This window comes from Scyliorhinus torazame, chromosome 4 (assembly GCF_047496885.1).
Source record: "Scyliorhinus torazame isolate Kashiwa2021f chromosome 4, sScyTor2.1, whole genome shotgun sequence".
Lineage (NCBI taxonomy): Eukaryota > Metazoa > Chordata > Chondrichthyes > Carcharhiniformes > Scyliorhinidae > Scyliorhinus > Scyliorhinus torazame.
Genome location: NC_092710.1, coordinates 113,814,591 through 113,830,213, shown reverse-complemented (window position 1 = coordinate 113,830,213; position 15,623 = coordinate 113,814,591). Strand labels below are relative to the sequence as shown.

Sequence of the window (15,623 nt, the reverse complement as noted above, 5' to 3'; positions counted from 1 at the left end):
CCGAAGTTTAAATTAACATAAGCTGATAAGAGACGAGGAATTTAAGCTCAGCAAGTGCCTACATAATTAACTTTATGCAATGAGGGTGGTGAACATGTGCAATTATCGCCTAACAATTGGAGTTGGGGTGGCAGGGTAAGTGTCAAGTTTTCTTTTGGTAAACAGGATCAAGTGAATTTGTATGTGGTTCAAGGGTTTTTGCAGCTCAGAAAGTACAGACAAGGAATTGAACGTGTTGTGATTTGTCTGCCCTAGTACAAATTCTTGGCTGGGTCTTATGCTCAGGGCCAGCTTAAGATAACTCAGACATTGGACAGGAACATCCATTTATTCGAACTTGTTCCCCTTGAATGTTGTCAACTGCTGATTAGACGGACTGCTGTACTTCTGGTTGCATTCAAAATACCTTAATATTCATAAGTATTAACTCTTTCCATAAGAGGTGATATCCTTTACCTGCCCTGTGAAAGTGGTGGTGTTTGACCAGACTTGCTATTGATTCATTTCCTTACAGACAAAGGCCTATCACATTCCTCTATGAATCCTATGAGTATGAGCAATCACAATATGCACGAGGGCAATTTTATAACTATCCATTTTGTTGTATCACATAAGTTGAACACTTAGTAAAACTCGTCCTTGAACCTTGTGAAAGAACCATGTTATTAAAGTTTGTTTTAGTTCAGCTAATGAGGAAGGAAAGCACGACTGCAGCAAAAACCTTTTTATTATAAAGTGAGAGGAATGGAAATTGCATAGGTTCCTCATACAGATATTTACCAATGTCAAATGTAATTAGAACTCATGTAACCCACCACATACAACTCTAAAGGTGTATGAGTCTCTCTGGAAAATTCTGGAAGCAGACAAAGCTTTAAAGGAGAGTAATATTCTATACATTTTGAGATGTGATGAACCCTGGTGGATGATAAAATAAAACTGGCAGAGTTTGTGAAGAAAGGAAGCAAATTAATGTTTCTGATCTAACCCTGACCTACCTTGGAGTTAAGGCAACACTTTAAGGCTATAGGATAGCTACAAAAGCAATAGGGTAGGGGAATCAGATTTTTCCAGCTACTTGCAGCATATGTTCAAGTGAGGGGTGTCATAATGCCCCAAGATGAAAATGTTTTCTCAGTTTTAACTGCATAGCTCTTAGGGAAATTGGGAACCTTTCGAGAGATCAGGCTCTGGTGACGCATTCAACACTGAAATGTTCTAGGGGCAGGAGGCACTCTTAACAGCTCAAAATTCCAACAGCCTCTCAATTGTTAGCTGTCCCACAGTCTCATTCAAGATAAAGAGTGGATAGCGTGGTGATATCAGAAATAGAGATATATAGACGTTAAAAAACTGTGATAACATCCATTTCATTAACTGTCAAAACTATGTATGATAAATGCAATGCAAAAGTTACATTTCACAAACTCAATTGTTATTCCTATAAGCTTCCTAAACAGCTGGAACTTTCTGATAGTGCTACATTGAAATTCATTTTACACAGGATTTACAACCATCTCTCCCCAATAATATGTAGAACATTATTCTCCTTCTCAAGCATTGTCATACCCTCATCAAACTCCCATTTCTCTGCTGCACACACTATAGCTGGGACTGCTTTCAGATTATAGGGGACAGGAAAATATGTTTAGACAAGAATCATCCAAACTCATCTGTAGAAGATACGTGAACTTAAAATGCTTGTTAAGTCTCTGAATCAGAGTCCAATGCAGTAACATTAAGGCCTAATGCCCAGAACTACCAAAAGACACTTAACACGGAACCTTTCAGATCACTTCAAATGATAGTGGTTCAGAACCATTACTGTACAAAGAGCAAACATTGTTGGAGAATGAGGCTAACCACTCAATATTTGTATTAGGATTTTCAGTGACCATTTGGTGCCATTGCTAAACAGAACATGTTCATTTTAGAACTATGTTATAAACTGCATGTTAGGCCTGTTTATTGTGCAAAGGTACATTTAACTTCAGTTTTTTACCAAAAACAGTCAAGTACAAAGCTGAGAGTTTTGACACGGGTGCAAATTATAATGTGGACTTTGAATATCCACATCACACTCTGTAGCTTTGAGGCCGGCACAAAAATAAATCACTGTTCACCAACAGGTAACTAGCCTGCATTGTTTTAAGTACAGATGTAAATAAGTACGTCCTCCAAAGCTGCACGTACCATATGAGATTACATGCATCTGGGATGATGCTGAAAGTATCTTCTCTCAAGGCTCGGAGTATGGTTCCTATTCTTTATATATATAATGTGCTGGTCACATGCAGTTACCACCGCACTAATATACAGTCTCCATTCTCTATTGAGTAGTATGATAGCGGCTTCAGGTCATTATCCATATCTATTTCCATGTCCATCTAAGAAAAAATATAAAAAGATCAGTTCTACTGTACAGGAATTATTTAGTGCATCCATTTAAAGGATGGACAGCAAATTGCCCTCAGAGTAGGTTCTCATTCAGAATTTAGTTTGTTACTTCATCAATAATTAATTGCTGTACCATTATAAATATTTATAATGCTCGATAGGTAAGTGTAAATAAAATTTGATGTCACTGCAAGGTGTTGCTTCAGTTTTGCTACTTGCTGAATGAGGCACACTCAAGCAATCTTGTTTCTGGTTCAGAAATTGGCTGCTACTGTCTGCATGCTAACTTGTCTTCTGCCCAATGTTTATCAAATCACCAATTTCCCCCAACTCATTCTCCACCACCTTCACCTGCTAGTACCTTGCAGAGAGTAAGGCTAGGTGATAGTTAGTGCAACAACAGTCACTACTTCATGGAAACATGGAAAATAGGAGCAGGAATAGGCCATTCTGCCTCTTGAGTCAGCTCCGCCATTCAAAATGATCACAGTTGGTCCTCCATCTCAACGCCATATACCCGCTCGCTCCCCATACCGTTTGATTTCTTTAGTGTTTAGAAATCTATCAATTTCCTTCTTTAAGGAGCGGCATGTGGTGCAGTGGGACTGCGGCGCTGAGGACCCGGGTTTGAATCCCGGCCCTGGGTCACTGTCCGTGTGGAGTTTGCACATTCTCCCCGTGTCTGCGTGGGTTTCACCCCCAAAAACCCAAAGATGTGCTGGGTAAGTGGATTGGGCATGCTAAATTGCCCTTAAATTGGAAAAAAAAAATTGGGTACTCTAAATTTTTTTTTTTTTTTTTAAATTTCCTTCTTTGAAATATTCAGTGATTGGCCTCCACACCTTCACAATGAACTCACTCTAGGTCACAGCATGTGGCTATGGGAGTTATGGTCCAGATTGTACAGGGTGAAAGTGGACAATCGCAAATTCAAAGCAAGACAAAATTGAGTGATGTGTGGGGGTGCTGCCCAGTTCACTCCTGAAACTAATTTTCTTTTAAAAAGGGTATCCAATTATTTTTTTTCCAATTAAAGGGCAATTTAGCGTGGCCAATTCACCTGCCCTGCACATCTTTTTGTTTTGTGGGGGTGAGACCCACGCAGACACAGGGAGAATGTGCAAACTTCACATGGACAGTGACCCGGGGCTGTGAAGCAGCAGTGCTAACCACTGCATCACCTTGCTGCCCATGCCCAGTTCATTCCTGCCTGATTTTCCACTACCTCCGAATTTTACTCCAGTCACAGGTTCATGTTTCTCCCCGAGTTTCCACTCACTTGCAATCCTGTAATCTGGATTTGGAAGATTTTGAAAAGGCACAACTGCCCTACTCGTGACATAAAGTCTCAGTTTGGAGCACTGCACCATTTTCCTCACATTTCAAACAATTATTATATTCCATATTACTTTTTCCTCTTTGTCAACTTTCCTACAGTCCCTTGCAAGGGTATGGAATCTTTGCAGCAGTAGTCAGTCCTGAGGGGAGAGGAGGCTGGGAGGGCATTCAAGCAGACGCTATTTACCAATGTCAGCACCAAGTGAATGGAGAGAGGATCTATTCCTCACTTCCTTCCATACCTGTGTGGCTGAGATCACCCGGCACATCCCAGGGGTCAAATACTCATACTCTTCAATGGCTCAGTAACTAAAGGCGTGACATCACTCTTTGGAGGCAATTTTTTGTTACAAAGCTTACTCCACTGAGGAACCTTAACTACAAGTTTCATTGTAAATCTGATCTAAGATATTTTCGCTTCAGTCTTCAAACAAACCCTTACTTACTAGGACTAAAGATTTTAGACAGACAGAGATACACTGGGCCTCTATGGGCTGTTGGGATGTATTCAATGTAGTCCAATACAGGTCAAGAAAAGTTCAAATTGCTATCATGTCCTTTACTATTATCTCACAGATCTTTAAGTGAGATGTTTAGGTGGCACTATTACGTCAACTGCCTGCAGTCAAAGGATTTTAGCGTCCCTTCAGCGGTCCTTGTTCTCACTGTCAATCTTCCATGAGAATAGATTGTTTTTTGCACCTCGGTAAACAGGATTGTTGCAATGTAATGTTGAATGAAAAGGAAATTAAATCCTTAATTGTGCTGCCTCTGTGATTTTGTCAGAGCAGTCCTTCCCCTTATTAATAATAATATTAATCGCTTTTTGTCACAAGTAGGCTTCAATGAAGCTACTGTGAAAAGCCCCTAGTCGCCACATTCCGGCGCCTGGTACGGGAATTGAACCCGCGCTGCTGGCATTGTTCTGCATTACAAGCCAACTGTTTAGCCCACTGTGCTAAACCAGCCCCATCCCGTCCCCATGCATGTGTATGTCTGCACCAACTCCTTTACAAATCTCAGTTGTATACTATCATATGGATAAAAGAACCAAGTGAAATTTGCTGACACTTTAATATGGAACGACTCACCTTTGAGCTGATGTATGTTAATTTTAGTTCAGCACCTGGGACTTTGAGCAATCGATGAAGCAGCCCCCTCACTTTCTGAATGATCATGGAATCTACAATAGTTAATAGAACACAAGCTTCTGTTTGTTAACAAGAGGTTTCAAGACTTGCAGTCAACATCTTACATTTATACAGCACTTTTAATGTTGTAAAATGTCCCAAAGCGCTTCACAGGATCACAATCAGGTGAATTTTGATACAAAGAAATATTAGGACAAAATTTGGTCAAAGTAGATGATTTTTAGGGGCATATTAAGGAGAGAGAGGATAGGTTAAGAAGTAAATGCCAGAGCTTTGGACCTTAAACCAGTGGTGAGCAACCTGTTGCCCAGAGGCCACATGCAGCCCATCTGCGTTCTGAGTGCAGCCTACGTGCAGGGTTGCCACCTTCCACTGATTTCCGTCCACATAGTTTTTTCCCCGACCGGACTGAAGTGATATAAACGCAAAGTAAGGGCAGGGAAGAGAGATGCACGCTGGAGGGCCACTCATGCGGCTCACTCACTAGTCTAGGTTGCCCTTAATTGCTGTAAACAACTGAAAGCACCCCTGCTGGAACAATTAAAATCGAGAATGCGTTAAAGGGTAGAACTGGAGCAATGCAGATATCAGCAAGAGAAGCTTGTAGGGCCGGAGGAGGATATGGAGAGGGGAGGCTTATAGAGTTGGAGGTTATAGAGAGAGAGGGAGGATTGTACGGCTGGAGGTTACAGAGAAATGGAGTCTTGTAGAGCTGGAGGAGGTTACAGAGAGAGGCTATGTTGTAGGTCAGAAGGAGATTACAGAGAGAGGTAGGGCTGGAGGTTACTGAGCAATGGAGGCTTTACAGAGAGGGAGGGTTGTAGGGCCTAGTGAGGTTACAAAGAGGGATGGTTGGAGGGGATGGAGGAGGTTACAGAAAGGGAGGGTTGTAGGAGCTGGAGGAGGTTACAGAGAGAGGGAGGGTTATAGAAGCTGGAGGAGGTCATAGAGAGATGGAGGGTTGTAGGGGCTGGAGGAGGTTACAAAGATGGAGGGTGTAGGGGCTGGAGGAAGTTACAAAGAGATGAAGGGTTGTAGGGCCTGGTGAGGTTACAGACAGAGGGAAGGTTGTAGGACTGAAGGAGTTTACAGAGAGAGGTAGGGGGTTGGAGGAACTGGAGGAGGTTACAGAGATAATCTTTATTATTGTCACAAGTAGGCTTACATTAACACTGCAATGAAGTTACTGTGAAAAGCCCCTAGTTGTCACACTCTGGTGCCTGTTCGTGTTCACAGAGGAAAATTTCACAATGTCCAATTCACTAACAAGCACGTCATTCAGGACATGTGGGAGGAAACCGGAGCACCCGGAGGAAACCCACGCACACGGGGAGAATGTTCAAACTCCGCACAGACAGTGACCAAAGCTGGAATTGAACCCGGGACCCTGGCGCTGTGAAGCAACTGTGCTACACTGTGGAGATTCCAGAGAGGGAAGGCTGTAGGATTGGAGGAGGTTCCAGAGAGAGGGAGGGTTATAAGGGCTGGAGGAGGTTTCAGAGAGACGGAAGGTGGTAGGGCATGGGGTGCATGAGGGGGAAGTTGTAGGGCTGGAGGAGGCACAAAGAGAGGAAGGGCCTTGGCCTGAAGGAGGTCATTGAGATGGGGAGGGTTGTAGGGTCCGGAAGGAGCTACAGAAAGAATGAGGGCTGTAGTACTGGGGAGAATTACAGAGATGGTAAGGGCTGAAGGCGATGGAGGAGATAACAATAATAAGAGGGTTGTAGGGCTAGTAATGGTTACAGAGAAGGAGGTACAGAGATTGGATATGAGAGGGTTTTATGTTGCCATAAAACATACTAAGTGCCTTCCTCCAACTCTGTAATGAGGGCAATGTATATTAGAAACCAATTTCTTACCTGGCAGTTTCTTCTCTAAGAGTTTTTGGTCTGGGCTGTCTGGGCACCTAATGGTCAAAGCTGTTGAGGCAGATTAATAAACAATTTTATTGAATCTACATATAAACAAAAGCATAAATTAGAAGCATTTGGCCCCTTGAGCCTGCTCTGCCGTTTGATACGATTATGGCTGATCTGGTTGTGGCCTCCACCTTCCTGTCTCCCCCAATATAACCTTTGACTCTCGTCAATCGAGAATTTATCTCACCCTGTCTTAAAAACGTTCAATGAGCCAGCCTCTACTGCTCTCCTGCGGAAGAGAATTCGACAGACAAATGACCCTCAGAGAAAAAAATTCTCATCACCTCTGCCTTAAATTGGAGACTATGGGCGGTATTCTCTGTTTCTGAGACTAAGTGTTGCTGCCAAAGCATTATTCATCGACCTTCACGACAGAAAAACTGGTGCTGCACCAGGACCGATTCAGCGACCGTTGAGGCGCCACGTGGAACACAATCGATTCCAATGAGAAACGGTGTTGGATTAGCCGGGTCTGAGATTGACACTCAGGAGGCTGACAAACTGCAGCCATATATACACATTACACTGTGCACACACACCATGCCAGCCAACAAGATGGCAGCGAGGAGAGCAGCCCCGAGGTTTACTGAAGCCGAGCTGGAGACCCTCTTGGACGCGGTGGTGGAGAGGCCGGAGAAGGAAGCTTTCTGCCGTTTGCCATGTATGCCTGGGTGCAGGTGACAGAGGCCGTCAGCGCAGTGGGCAACACCATCCGGACCGGCCAGCCTTCTGGCTGAGCTCGGGTTGGAGGATGAGTGATTTTCCAGCTGTCTCCAACACCCTCCACCATCCCAGAGACTTTTACCTCTTGGGCTTGTTAATGAAGAGGCTCCTGGGACACTCGTGCGCACCACACAGTTGCTCCAGTATAGCAGGTGGAGGTAGGAGCACCCGAGGGGGCGGGTGGTTGGAGGGCAGGCCGACCCCAGGGACTAGCTGCTGTCCAGATGGGTTTCAGGCTTCTGGAACGGTCAGTCCCATCTATAGTGGAGATGCAGTCGCAGAGCCAGGGACTGCATGAGGGGTTGTCGGTGAGCATCCAGCACCTGGAGGGACAGTTGGAGGAGTCCAATCACGTGCAGCAGCAGGAGGTGGTGCCGACAATGTGTGCCACCCAGACCAACACCTCACGAATGGCGTCCGCAGTGGCGACGGTCGTGGCTTTCGATCAGCATGTCCAAGGCTTGGGGCATTTTGTGCAGGCGCTGGCCGAGGCCCAGGACAGGCTTGTCGTTTCTCAGGCAACCATGTCCCAGAGCCACCTGACATTGCAGCGGCGCTCCTGAGCGGGGCCTAATCACAGCAGGCGCAGACACAGAGGGAGGTGGTCCAGTCCCAGAGGGAGAAGGTGCAGTCACTGGCAGATGTAACACAGGCCCAGAAGGTTGTGGCAATGGGTGATGTGGTGCAGTCCCAGATGGAGATAGTCCACCTCCTGTGCTCCATGGTCTGCGACGTGCGTATCCTGATTGAGACCAGAGTGAGGCTTCAGGACTGGAAAAGCCAGGTGGCGGGAGAGCCTCAAGATATAGCTTCGCTCACACCGTTGTCCTGTGGAATAGCCATGGGGCCCATCAGGCACCCTGAGGGAAGAGGAGGTGATGGGGTCTGAGCTGGTGCCTCCTGCAGGGGAGGCGCCGGAACACTGCAGCACTTTTCCCCCTCCTGTTCCTGGTGCATCTGGTGGGCAACGGGCAGAAGGGGACACCCAAGCAGCAGCCGGAGGCACTCAAGCAGCAGCCGGGCCCACCCAGGCCGGGTCGCCCCAGAAGGCAGCCGCCAACAGGGACCCAGGTCGCAGGGCAGGTGTCACAGCAGGCCACCTCCACTCCTGATGTGGCCCATGCGGCTGGTGTCACTCTGAAGAACCAAGGGCCAAGGTGGGTTTTCATGATTTTTAAAAGCACAAGTAAACCGCGCCGTCGGGATCTCGGCCCATCGGAGGCAGAGAATCGCGGAGGTTCCAGAGAATACCAGGTCAGGCCCACTAATGATATGCAAATGGTGTCTACTGTACACGCGTTCCGGTACACATTGGCGCCATTGTTGAGGTGATCGATCATCGCGATTTGACGTCAAATCGGCACCCACCATGATTTTGGCATCGGAACCTATTCTCCACCCAATCGCGTTTCACAATTTTGGCATCGGCAAACGGAGAATGCTGCCCTCTGTATTTTTAAACTCCTCCCCCTAGTTCTAGTCTCCCATAATGGGAAACATCCTTTTAACATCCATCCGGTCAATTCCCCTCAGAATCAGGCCCAACCTGACCAACCTTTCCGAATAAGATAGCCTCGTCATCCCAGGAATCAGTTGAGTAAATCTTCTTTGAACTGCTTCTAATGCAATCATATTCTTAAATAAGATCAAAACTACACAGTGTCCAGATGTGCTCATCTGGCCGTGTACAACTGTACCAAAATGTTCCTATTTTTATATTCCATTCCCTTGCAATATCCAACAATGTTCCATTTGCTTTCCTACCTCATCACTTACTTTACCTGGATATTAACCTTTTGTGATTCATGCACCAGGACATCCAGATTCCTCTGTACCTTAGAGTTCTGCAATCTTTCAGACATAGAACCGAAATAGAATCCCTACAGTGCAGAAGGAGGCCATTCGGCCCATCAAGTCTGCACCGGCCCTTTTGAATGAGCTACCCATTTACACTCCCCCGTCCACCGCGCCCTATCCCCGTAACCCCATGAAATGAAAAAAATGAAATGAAAATCGCTTGTCACAAGTAGGCTTCAAATGAAGTTACTGTGAAAAGCCCCTAGTCGCCACATTCCAGCGCCTGCTCGGGGAGGCTGTTACGGGAATCGAACCGTGCTGCTGGCCTGCCTTGGTCTGCTTTCAAAGCCAGCGATTTAGCCCTGTGCTAAACAACCCATAACCTAACCTGCACATCAAGGGGCAATTTAGCATGGCCAATCCACCTAACCTGCACATCTTTGGACTGTGGGAGGAAACCGGAGCACCCGGAGGAAACCCGCGCAGACACGGGGAGAACGTGCAGACGCCGCACAGACAGTCACCCAAGGTGGGAATTAAACCTGGGACCCTAGAGCTGTGAGGCGGCAATGCTAACCGCCAATTTAAATTATTTGCTGGTTTCTCATTCTTCCTGCCAAAGTGGACAAGTTCACATTTTCCCACATTATACTCCATCTACCAATATTTTGCCTATTCATTTTCTCCCTTTGCAGACTCCCTATATCCTCTTCACAACTCATTCTTCAACCTATCTTTGTGTCATCAGCAAATTGTACACCCAGTCCCTTCATCCAAGCCATTGATACAGATTATAAATAGTTGAGGCCCTGGCACTGATCCCTGTGGCACTCCCCTAGTTACAGCTGAAAAAGATCCATTTATCCCTACTCTCTGCTTCCTGTTTGCATAGATAGATTGGTTAATATTTTACCCCTAACACTATGAGCTCTTATTTTATGTAGCAACCTTTGGTGTCGGATCTTTTGGATATCCAAGTACACTACATCTACAGGTTTCCTCATCATCCACGTTTCTTGTAACATCCTCAAAGAATTCGAATAAATTAGCCAAACACTATTTCCCTTTTGCAAAACCATGTCAATTCTGCCTGATTGCATTAAGGTTTTTGAAGTGCCCTGCTAAAACCTACTTAATAATAGATTTGAGTATTTTTCCCATTAAGATGCTAGGCTAACTAGCCTGTAGTTTCCTGCTTTCTGTCTCCCTCCATTCTTGAGCAGAGGAATAACATTTACTATTTTCCAATCTAGGGAATTTTGGAAAATTGCAACCAATATATCTACTATCTCCACAGCTACATTTTTGCAAAATAATCTAGGATGCAGGCTAGCAGATCCTGGGGACTGTCAGCCTTTGGATCGAATGCATCTACTATCTCCACAGCTACCTTTTTGCTAAATAATCTAGGATGCAGGCCAGCAGATTCTGGGGACCGTCAGTCTTTGGTTCTAATACTTTTCTCAGTAGCCTTTCTCTGATGACTAATTTTTTTTAAAGTTCCTCCCTTCCTTTCACTTCTTCATTTGCAGGTATTTCTGGGAGTGCTAATTGGGTGTTAATTGTTAATTTTTATTATTAGTGTCTTCTGGTTTTTAAATTCTGTCCAATCTTCTATCCTACCATTAATTTGCATAGAATTGTACGCATTTTCTTTCAATTTGATGTTATCCTTAACTTCTTTAGTTAACCACGGGTGGTACATCCTTCTCCTAAAATCCTTCTTTCTCACTGGGATGCATCTTTGCTGAATTTTTTGAAACATCTCCTTAAATGTCTGCCATTGCATCTCTTTTGTTTGGTGAAAAATGGTTTATTAATCACAGTTTCCTCAAGGTACTATGTTCATTTGCCTTTATTTGCTCTGATCTTCCTCAGGTAGAATTCCAGCTCCTTTCCTTCATGGACGTAGCCATTAACTTTGCCACGCTGGCCAGGTCTTGAAGCTATGCAAGCAAGCAGTTTTCCCTGCTAAGCAAGCAGTTTTCCCTGCTGGAATTGTTCTTCGAGCAGTGAACTGATTTTTGCATTCTTCCTCCGATCATCATATTTCTTCTGAATTTTCTTCGACCTCTTCAGAGTATCTTCTTCTTCAGGGGTCAGCTTAGCACCCTTCTTCCAGCCAAGGGGAAGGGCAAAGTGAGACTCATACCACTGCCGGAAGGGAGTTCTGTCGATTAGAACAGTGAGGAGAAGTTTCCAGCATCCAACCTTAGTGCTCGATAATTCTCATTTCCACCATGGACTCTCACGGTGTGAATACGTGTGGTCCAATCTTCGTATTTGCAGGAGGACGCTCAATTTCATACTTTCTTTTTTTTGCGATATGGCTTCCTTTTACCTCCAGTCTTGTAACGCTTGTGCCAATTGTTCTGGGAAATGCCCATTTTCAGGTGCTGATTGCAAAGAGCTGCCTTTACATCTCTACTGATCCACTCCTTAAACTGATTTCCCTATTCACTTTAGCCAGCTCTGTCTTCATACTCTTGTAATTGCTTTTTTATTTAACTTTAAAACATTCACCTTAGGCATGCTCTTCTCTCCCTCAAACTGAATGTGAAATTCAATCATATTATGATCACTGCTACCTAGGGCAGTGAGACTGTTAATTAATCCTGTCTCGTTGCTCATGAACAGGTCTGGAGTAGCTTGCTCTCTGGTTGGTTCTAGAATGTGCTGCTTGAAGAAACTGTCCTGAAAACACTCTGTTAACTTACCTTTCAGGCTACTGTTGCCAATCTGATTCATCCAATCAATATGCAGATTAAAGTTACCCAAGATTATTGCTACACCTTTCTGACAAGCCTCCATTATTTCTTCCAGTATACCCCATCCAACAGTGTTGCTACTGTTAAGGGGTCTACAAACTACTCCCACAAGTGACTTCTTACCATTGCTATTTCTTACCTCTACCCAGATCCATCTTACCACTCACTTCATCTGCTCCCTCACTGGGGCTGTGCTGAGTGTGTGAAAGGAAAGAGTTGCTACAATGTTTTCCCTCAGTCCATAGAACCATAGAAATGATACAGCACAGAAGAGGGTCATTCGGCCCTTCTTGTACATGCTGACCCAAAGACACTCAGATGCCCTTTCTAATCCCACTTTCCTGCACCCATATCCCTTCAGATTGCAGCACCCTTTCAGGTGCAGATCCAGGTACTTTAAAAAAGAGTTTAGAGTCATTTATATCATTTTGGAGTTTACAGCTATCCTCTACACTATCCACTACACGGCCAATTTTTGTGTCATCTGCAAATTTCCCAACCATGCTTCCCACATTTGCAAATTTCCCATCCATGCTTCCCACATTCAAGTCCAAATCATTAATATATAAAACAAAAAACAGGGACCCCAACCAAGTCTTACGGAACACCACGTGAAACAGCTTTCCATTTGCAAGGGCAACCATAAACTATTACCCTTTGTTTCCTGTTACTAAGCTAACTTTGGATCCAACTCGCCACATTACCCTGTATCCCATGGGGCTTTTACCTTTTGACCAGTCTTCCACATGGGACCTTGCCAAATGCCTTACTAAAATCCATGTAGACAACATCCACTGCACCACCCTCATCGATCCTCCTTGTCACTTCCTTAAAGAATTCAACCAAATTTGTACAGTATGGCCTTTCCTTAGCCATGCTGACTGTCCCTGACTAGTCCATTTCTTTCTAAGTGACAGTCAGTTTGAACTTCCTTCCGAGAACAAAACAATCCCACAGATCTTTCTGGTCATTTAGGTGAATTAACAGACCTTTGACACTGACCATAACAGCCATTGTAACCAGTGTCTTCAGCAAAGGTGATTCCTGAGAGCAGTTCCAACATGGTGAAAGCTGTCGTCTTCTGTCGTTAAGGAACACCGTGATCTGATGATGGATCCGGCGGGCTGGCTGGAGTAGAGGGTTCTGCTCCAGGCTCATTGGTTTCCCCAGAAGACTTTGGCTACTCACAGGGGGTGTTTCTCTTTTATCCATGCGTTATAAGCTTCTAGAGAGGATCATCTTGCATTGTATCCAACCAACTTGGGGAGGATACACTATCCATAGACCAAGCTGGATTCCGTAAGGAACACAGCACAGAATACCAGTCATTTGCCCTCATCACACACATTGAAAATGGCTTTCAAAAGTGCCTGAAAATTGAAGTCACCTACATCGATCTCACTGCAGCCTATGGCACTGTGTGACACAAAGGCATACTGGTCAAACTTTCTAGTGTCCTACCACCATGGGCTGTTGATACCACCCGAGTCCATGTGGGGCCCAAAGCCAGCACATGAAAGAGGCAGTGAAATGGCTTACCTCAAGGATTAGTACTCACCCCCACCCTGTTCAACCTGAACCTAAATAACCCGCCATCCACATGCAGCCGCTAGTTCATCCACACAGATGTCAACTGCTGTGCTTAGCAAGCAAGAGATTTCAAGGATATTAACAGTGCTTTTAATAATGATCTTAGCAAACTCTCTGACTACTGTCAAAACTGGAGCCTCAAACCAACTGCTGTCAAAACCGTACCATGTGTCTAAACCTTGACAATGCAAGATGTCACCAAGAACTTGACCGCTACGTAAACAGCAGCCGCATCAAACATCACCCCTACACCTACCTATCGCGGTGTAAGTTTGGACCGCACACTGAACTTCGAACCACACTCCCAGAAAGTCTCAACTAAACTGAAGACTCACAACAATCCTTAGGAACTTTAAGAACTTCCTCTTTGGCTCTCTGCTGCTCAGTAACTGAGCACTGTGCTTCTGTCTGGAAGAACCCTGCGCACTGTAAATTGGTAGATGTCCAGATGAATCAGGCCATGAAGAATATTGCGTGAGTAATCTGCTTAACAAACACAAATTGGCTCCCTGAGCGCTGCAATACTGCACCACCACAATAGAAAAGATGCACAAAAATCTGGATCTGTCACTGGCGGGAGACATTACCCATTCACCCAGCAAACATCTAATCTCAAGACAGCCAATCTGGATCGACCTACCCGAGCTAGGCAGTTCTGCTGCGGACCTGTGGAACAACACCAACAACACGCCCAAAATCAGCACTTGGGCGATGATCCCACATTGGAAATTCCTGGCTTGACCTCCCACAGGGTGACAGGGTCAATCTAAACAGGCTTTGCCCTGGAGTTGGACTCTGCCGCAACAATCTCTTCCATTGAGGACACCATGATTCACCCCTGTGCAACTGTGGCGAAGTGCAAACCATGGTGCGTATAATCGACAAGTGGTCCGCGGGACCTGTGCTTCAGTGGTGGTGGTCTCACTGCCCTACACCAGGCCGATGAGGAGGCTGCTAACTGGCTGAAGAATTTCAAATTTAACATCCAGCTGTTCATCATTAAGTAGTTGCAGCAAAGGTGAGTGATTGAGAACATGAAGCAGTGCCTCAGGGTGCACCAAGAAATTTTACTTTCAAGTATGTAAGTAAGAGTACATTTATATAAAATGTTCAACACAGAAACAGGCCATTTGCAGTGTTCATACTCCATACAAGACTGTTCCCACCCTTCTTTACCTAACCCTATCAGTATACTCCATATTCCTTTCCCGATCATCTATTTGTCTAGTTTCCGCTGAAATGGATCTTTGCTGTTCGCTTTGACCACACCTTGTGGTAGTGAATTCCATATTCTAATCAATCTCTCAGGAATTTTTCCTGAATTCCTTCTTGGATTTATAAGTGACCATCCTTTATATGGAGGTCATGTGGTACAGTGGATTGCATTCCTGCTTCTGAGCCAGATGCTCCGGGTCCGAGGCCTGCCAGGACTTGACGGCCAAGAAAAGAATGTCCATACACAGTCAAAAAGTCAAGTATCAATGTGCAAATCCGGGCACTTCCGGTGACGGCGGGCGGGAGGCAGCCACGCGTTGGAGGGCTCCCGTTCGGGAACGGCATTGTCGGGGGTTAACGCCCGGTCCTAGGGCCAGCGAAGGCAGTAAAAGTCGGGAGACAGCACAGAGGAGGGGAATGTCGAAGACCAGCAAAAAAATGGCCGTGAAAAAAGCGGCTGAAAGTCTATCGGGGAGTGGAAAGGTCACCGCGGGGTCAGTAAAGAAAATGGAGGCTAGAGCACCAGGGGAGGCCGCAGTGCTTACGGCTGAAGAAATAACTAAGGTGATGGCTGCGGAATTCAAAAAGCAGTTTGCGAAATGGATGGGGACGGTGAGGAAGGAGATGAGGGAGGTTTTGAGTGTGCTGGTGGAGGAGGCGATTTCCCCGGTGATGACGGCGGTGGCGAGCGCAGTGGCGGAGGTGCGAGAGCAAGGGGAGGCGTT

General features: G+C 45.4%; 1 protein-coding gene and 1 pseudogene across 2 annotated transcripts in view; both read right to left on the bottom strand.

The window, feature by feature from the left end:
* Positions 1-709: 709 nt before the first annotated feature.
* Positions 710-15,623, bottom strand: part of tbce (tubulin folding cofactor E) — a 90,059-nt gene continuing 75,145 nt past the window's right edge. For both annotated transcript variants that reach the window (XM_072498499.1, XM_072498500.1), the window contains 3 exons: positions 6,746-6,805; positions 4,827-4,918; positions 710-2,387 (listed from right to left, as the gene is read on the bottom strand). In XM_072498499.1, coding sequence (XP_072354600.1) covers positions 2,298-2,387; positions 4,827-4,918; positions 6,746-6,805 — 242 coding nt within the window. In that variant the 3' untranslated portion in view covers positions 710-2,297. The remainder of the gene's footprint in view (positions 2,388-4,826; positions 4,919-6,745; positions 6,806-15,623) is intronic.
* On the bottom strand, positions 11,171-11,712 carry LOC140410432 (small ribosomal subunit protein eS8 pseudogene; annotated as a pseudogene).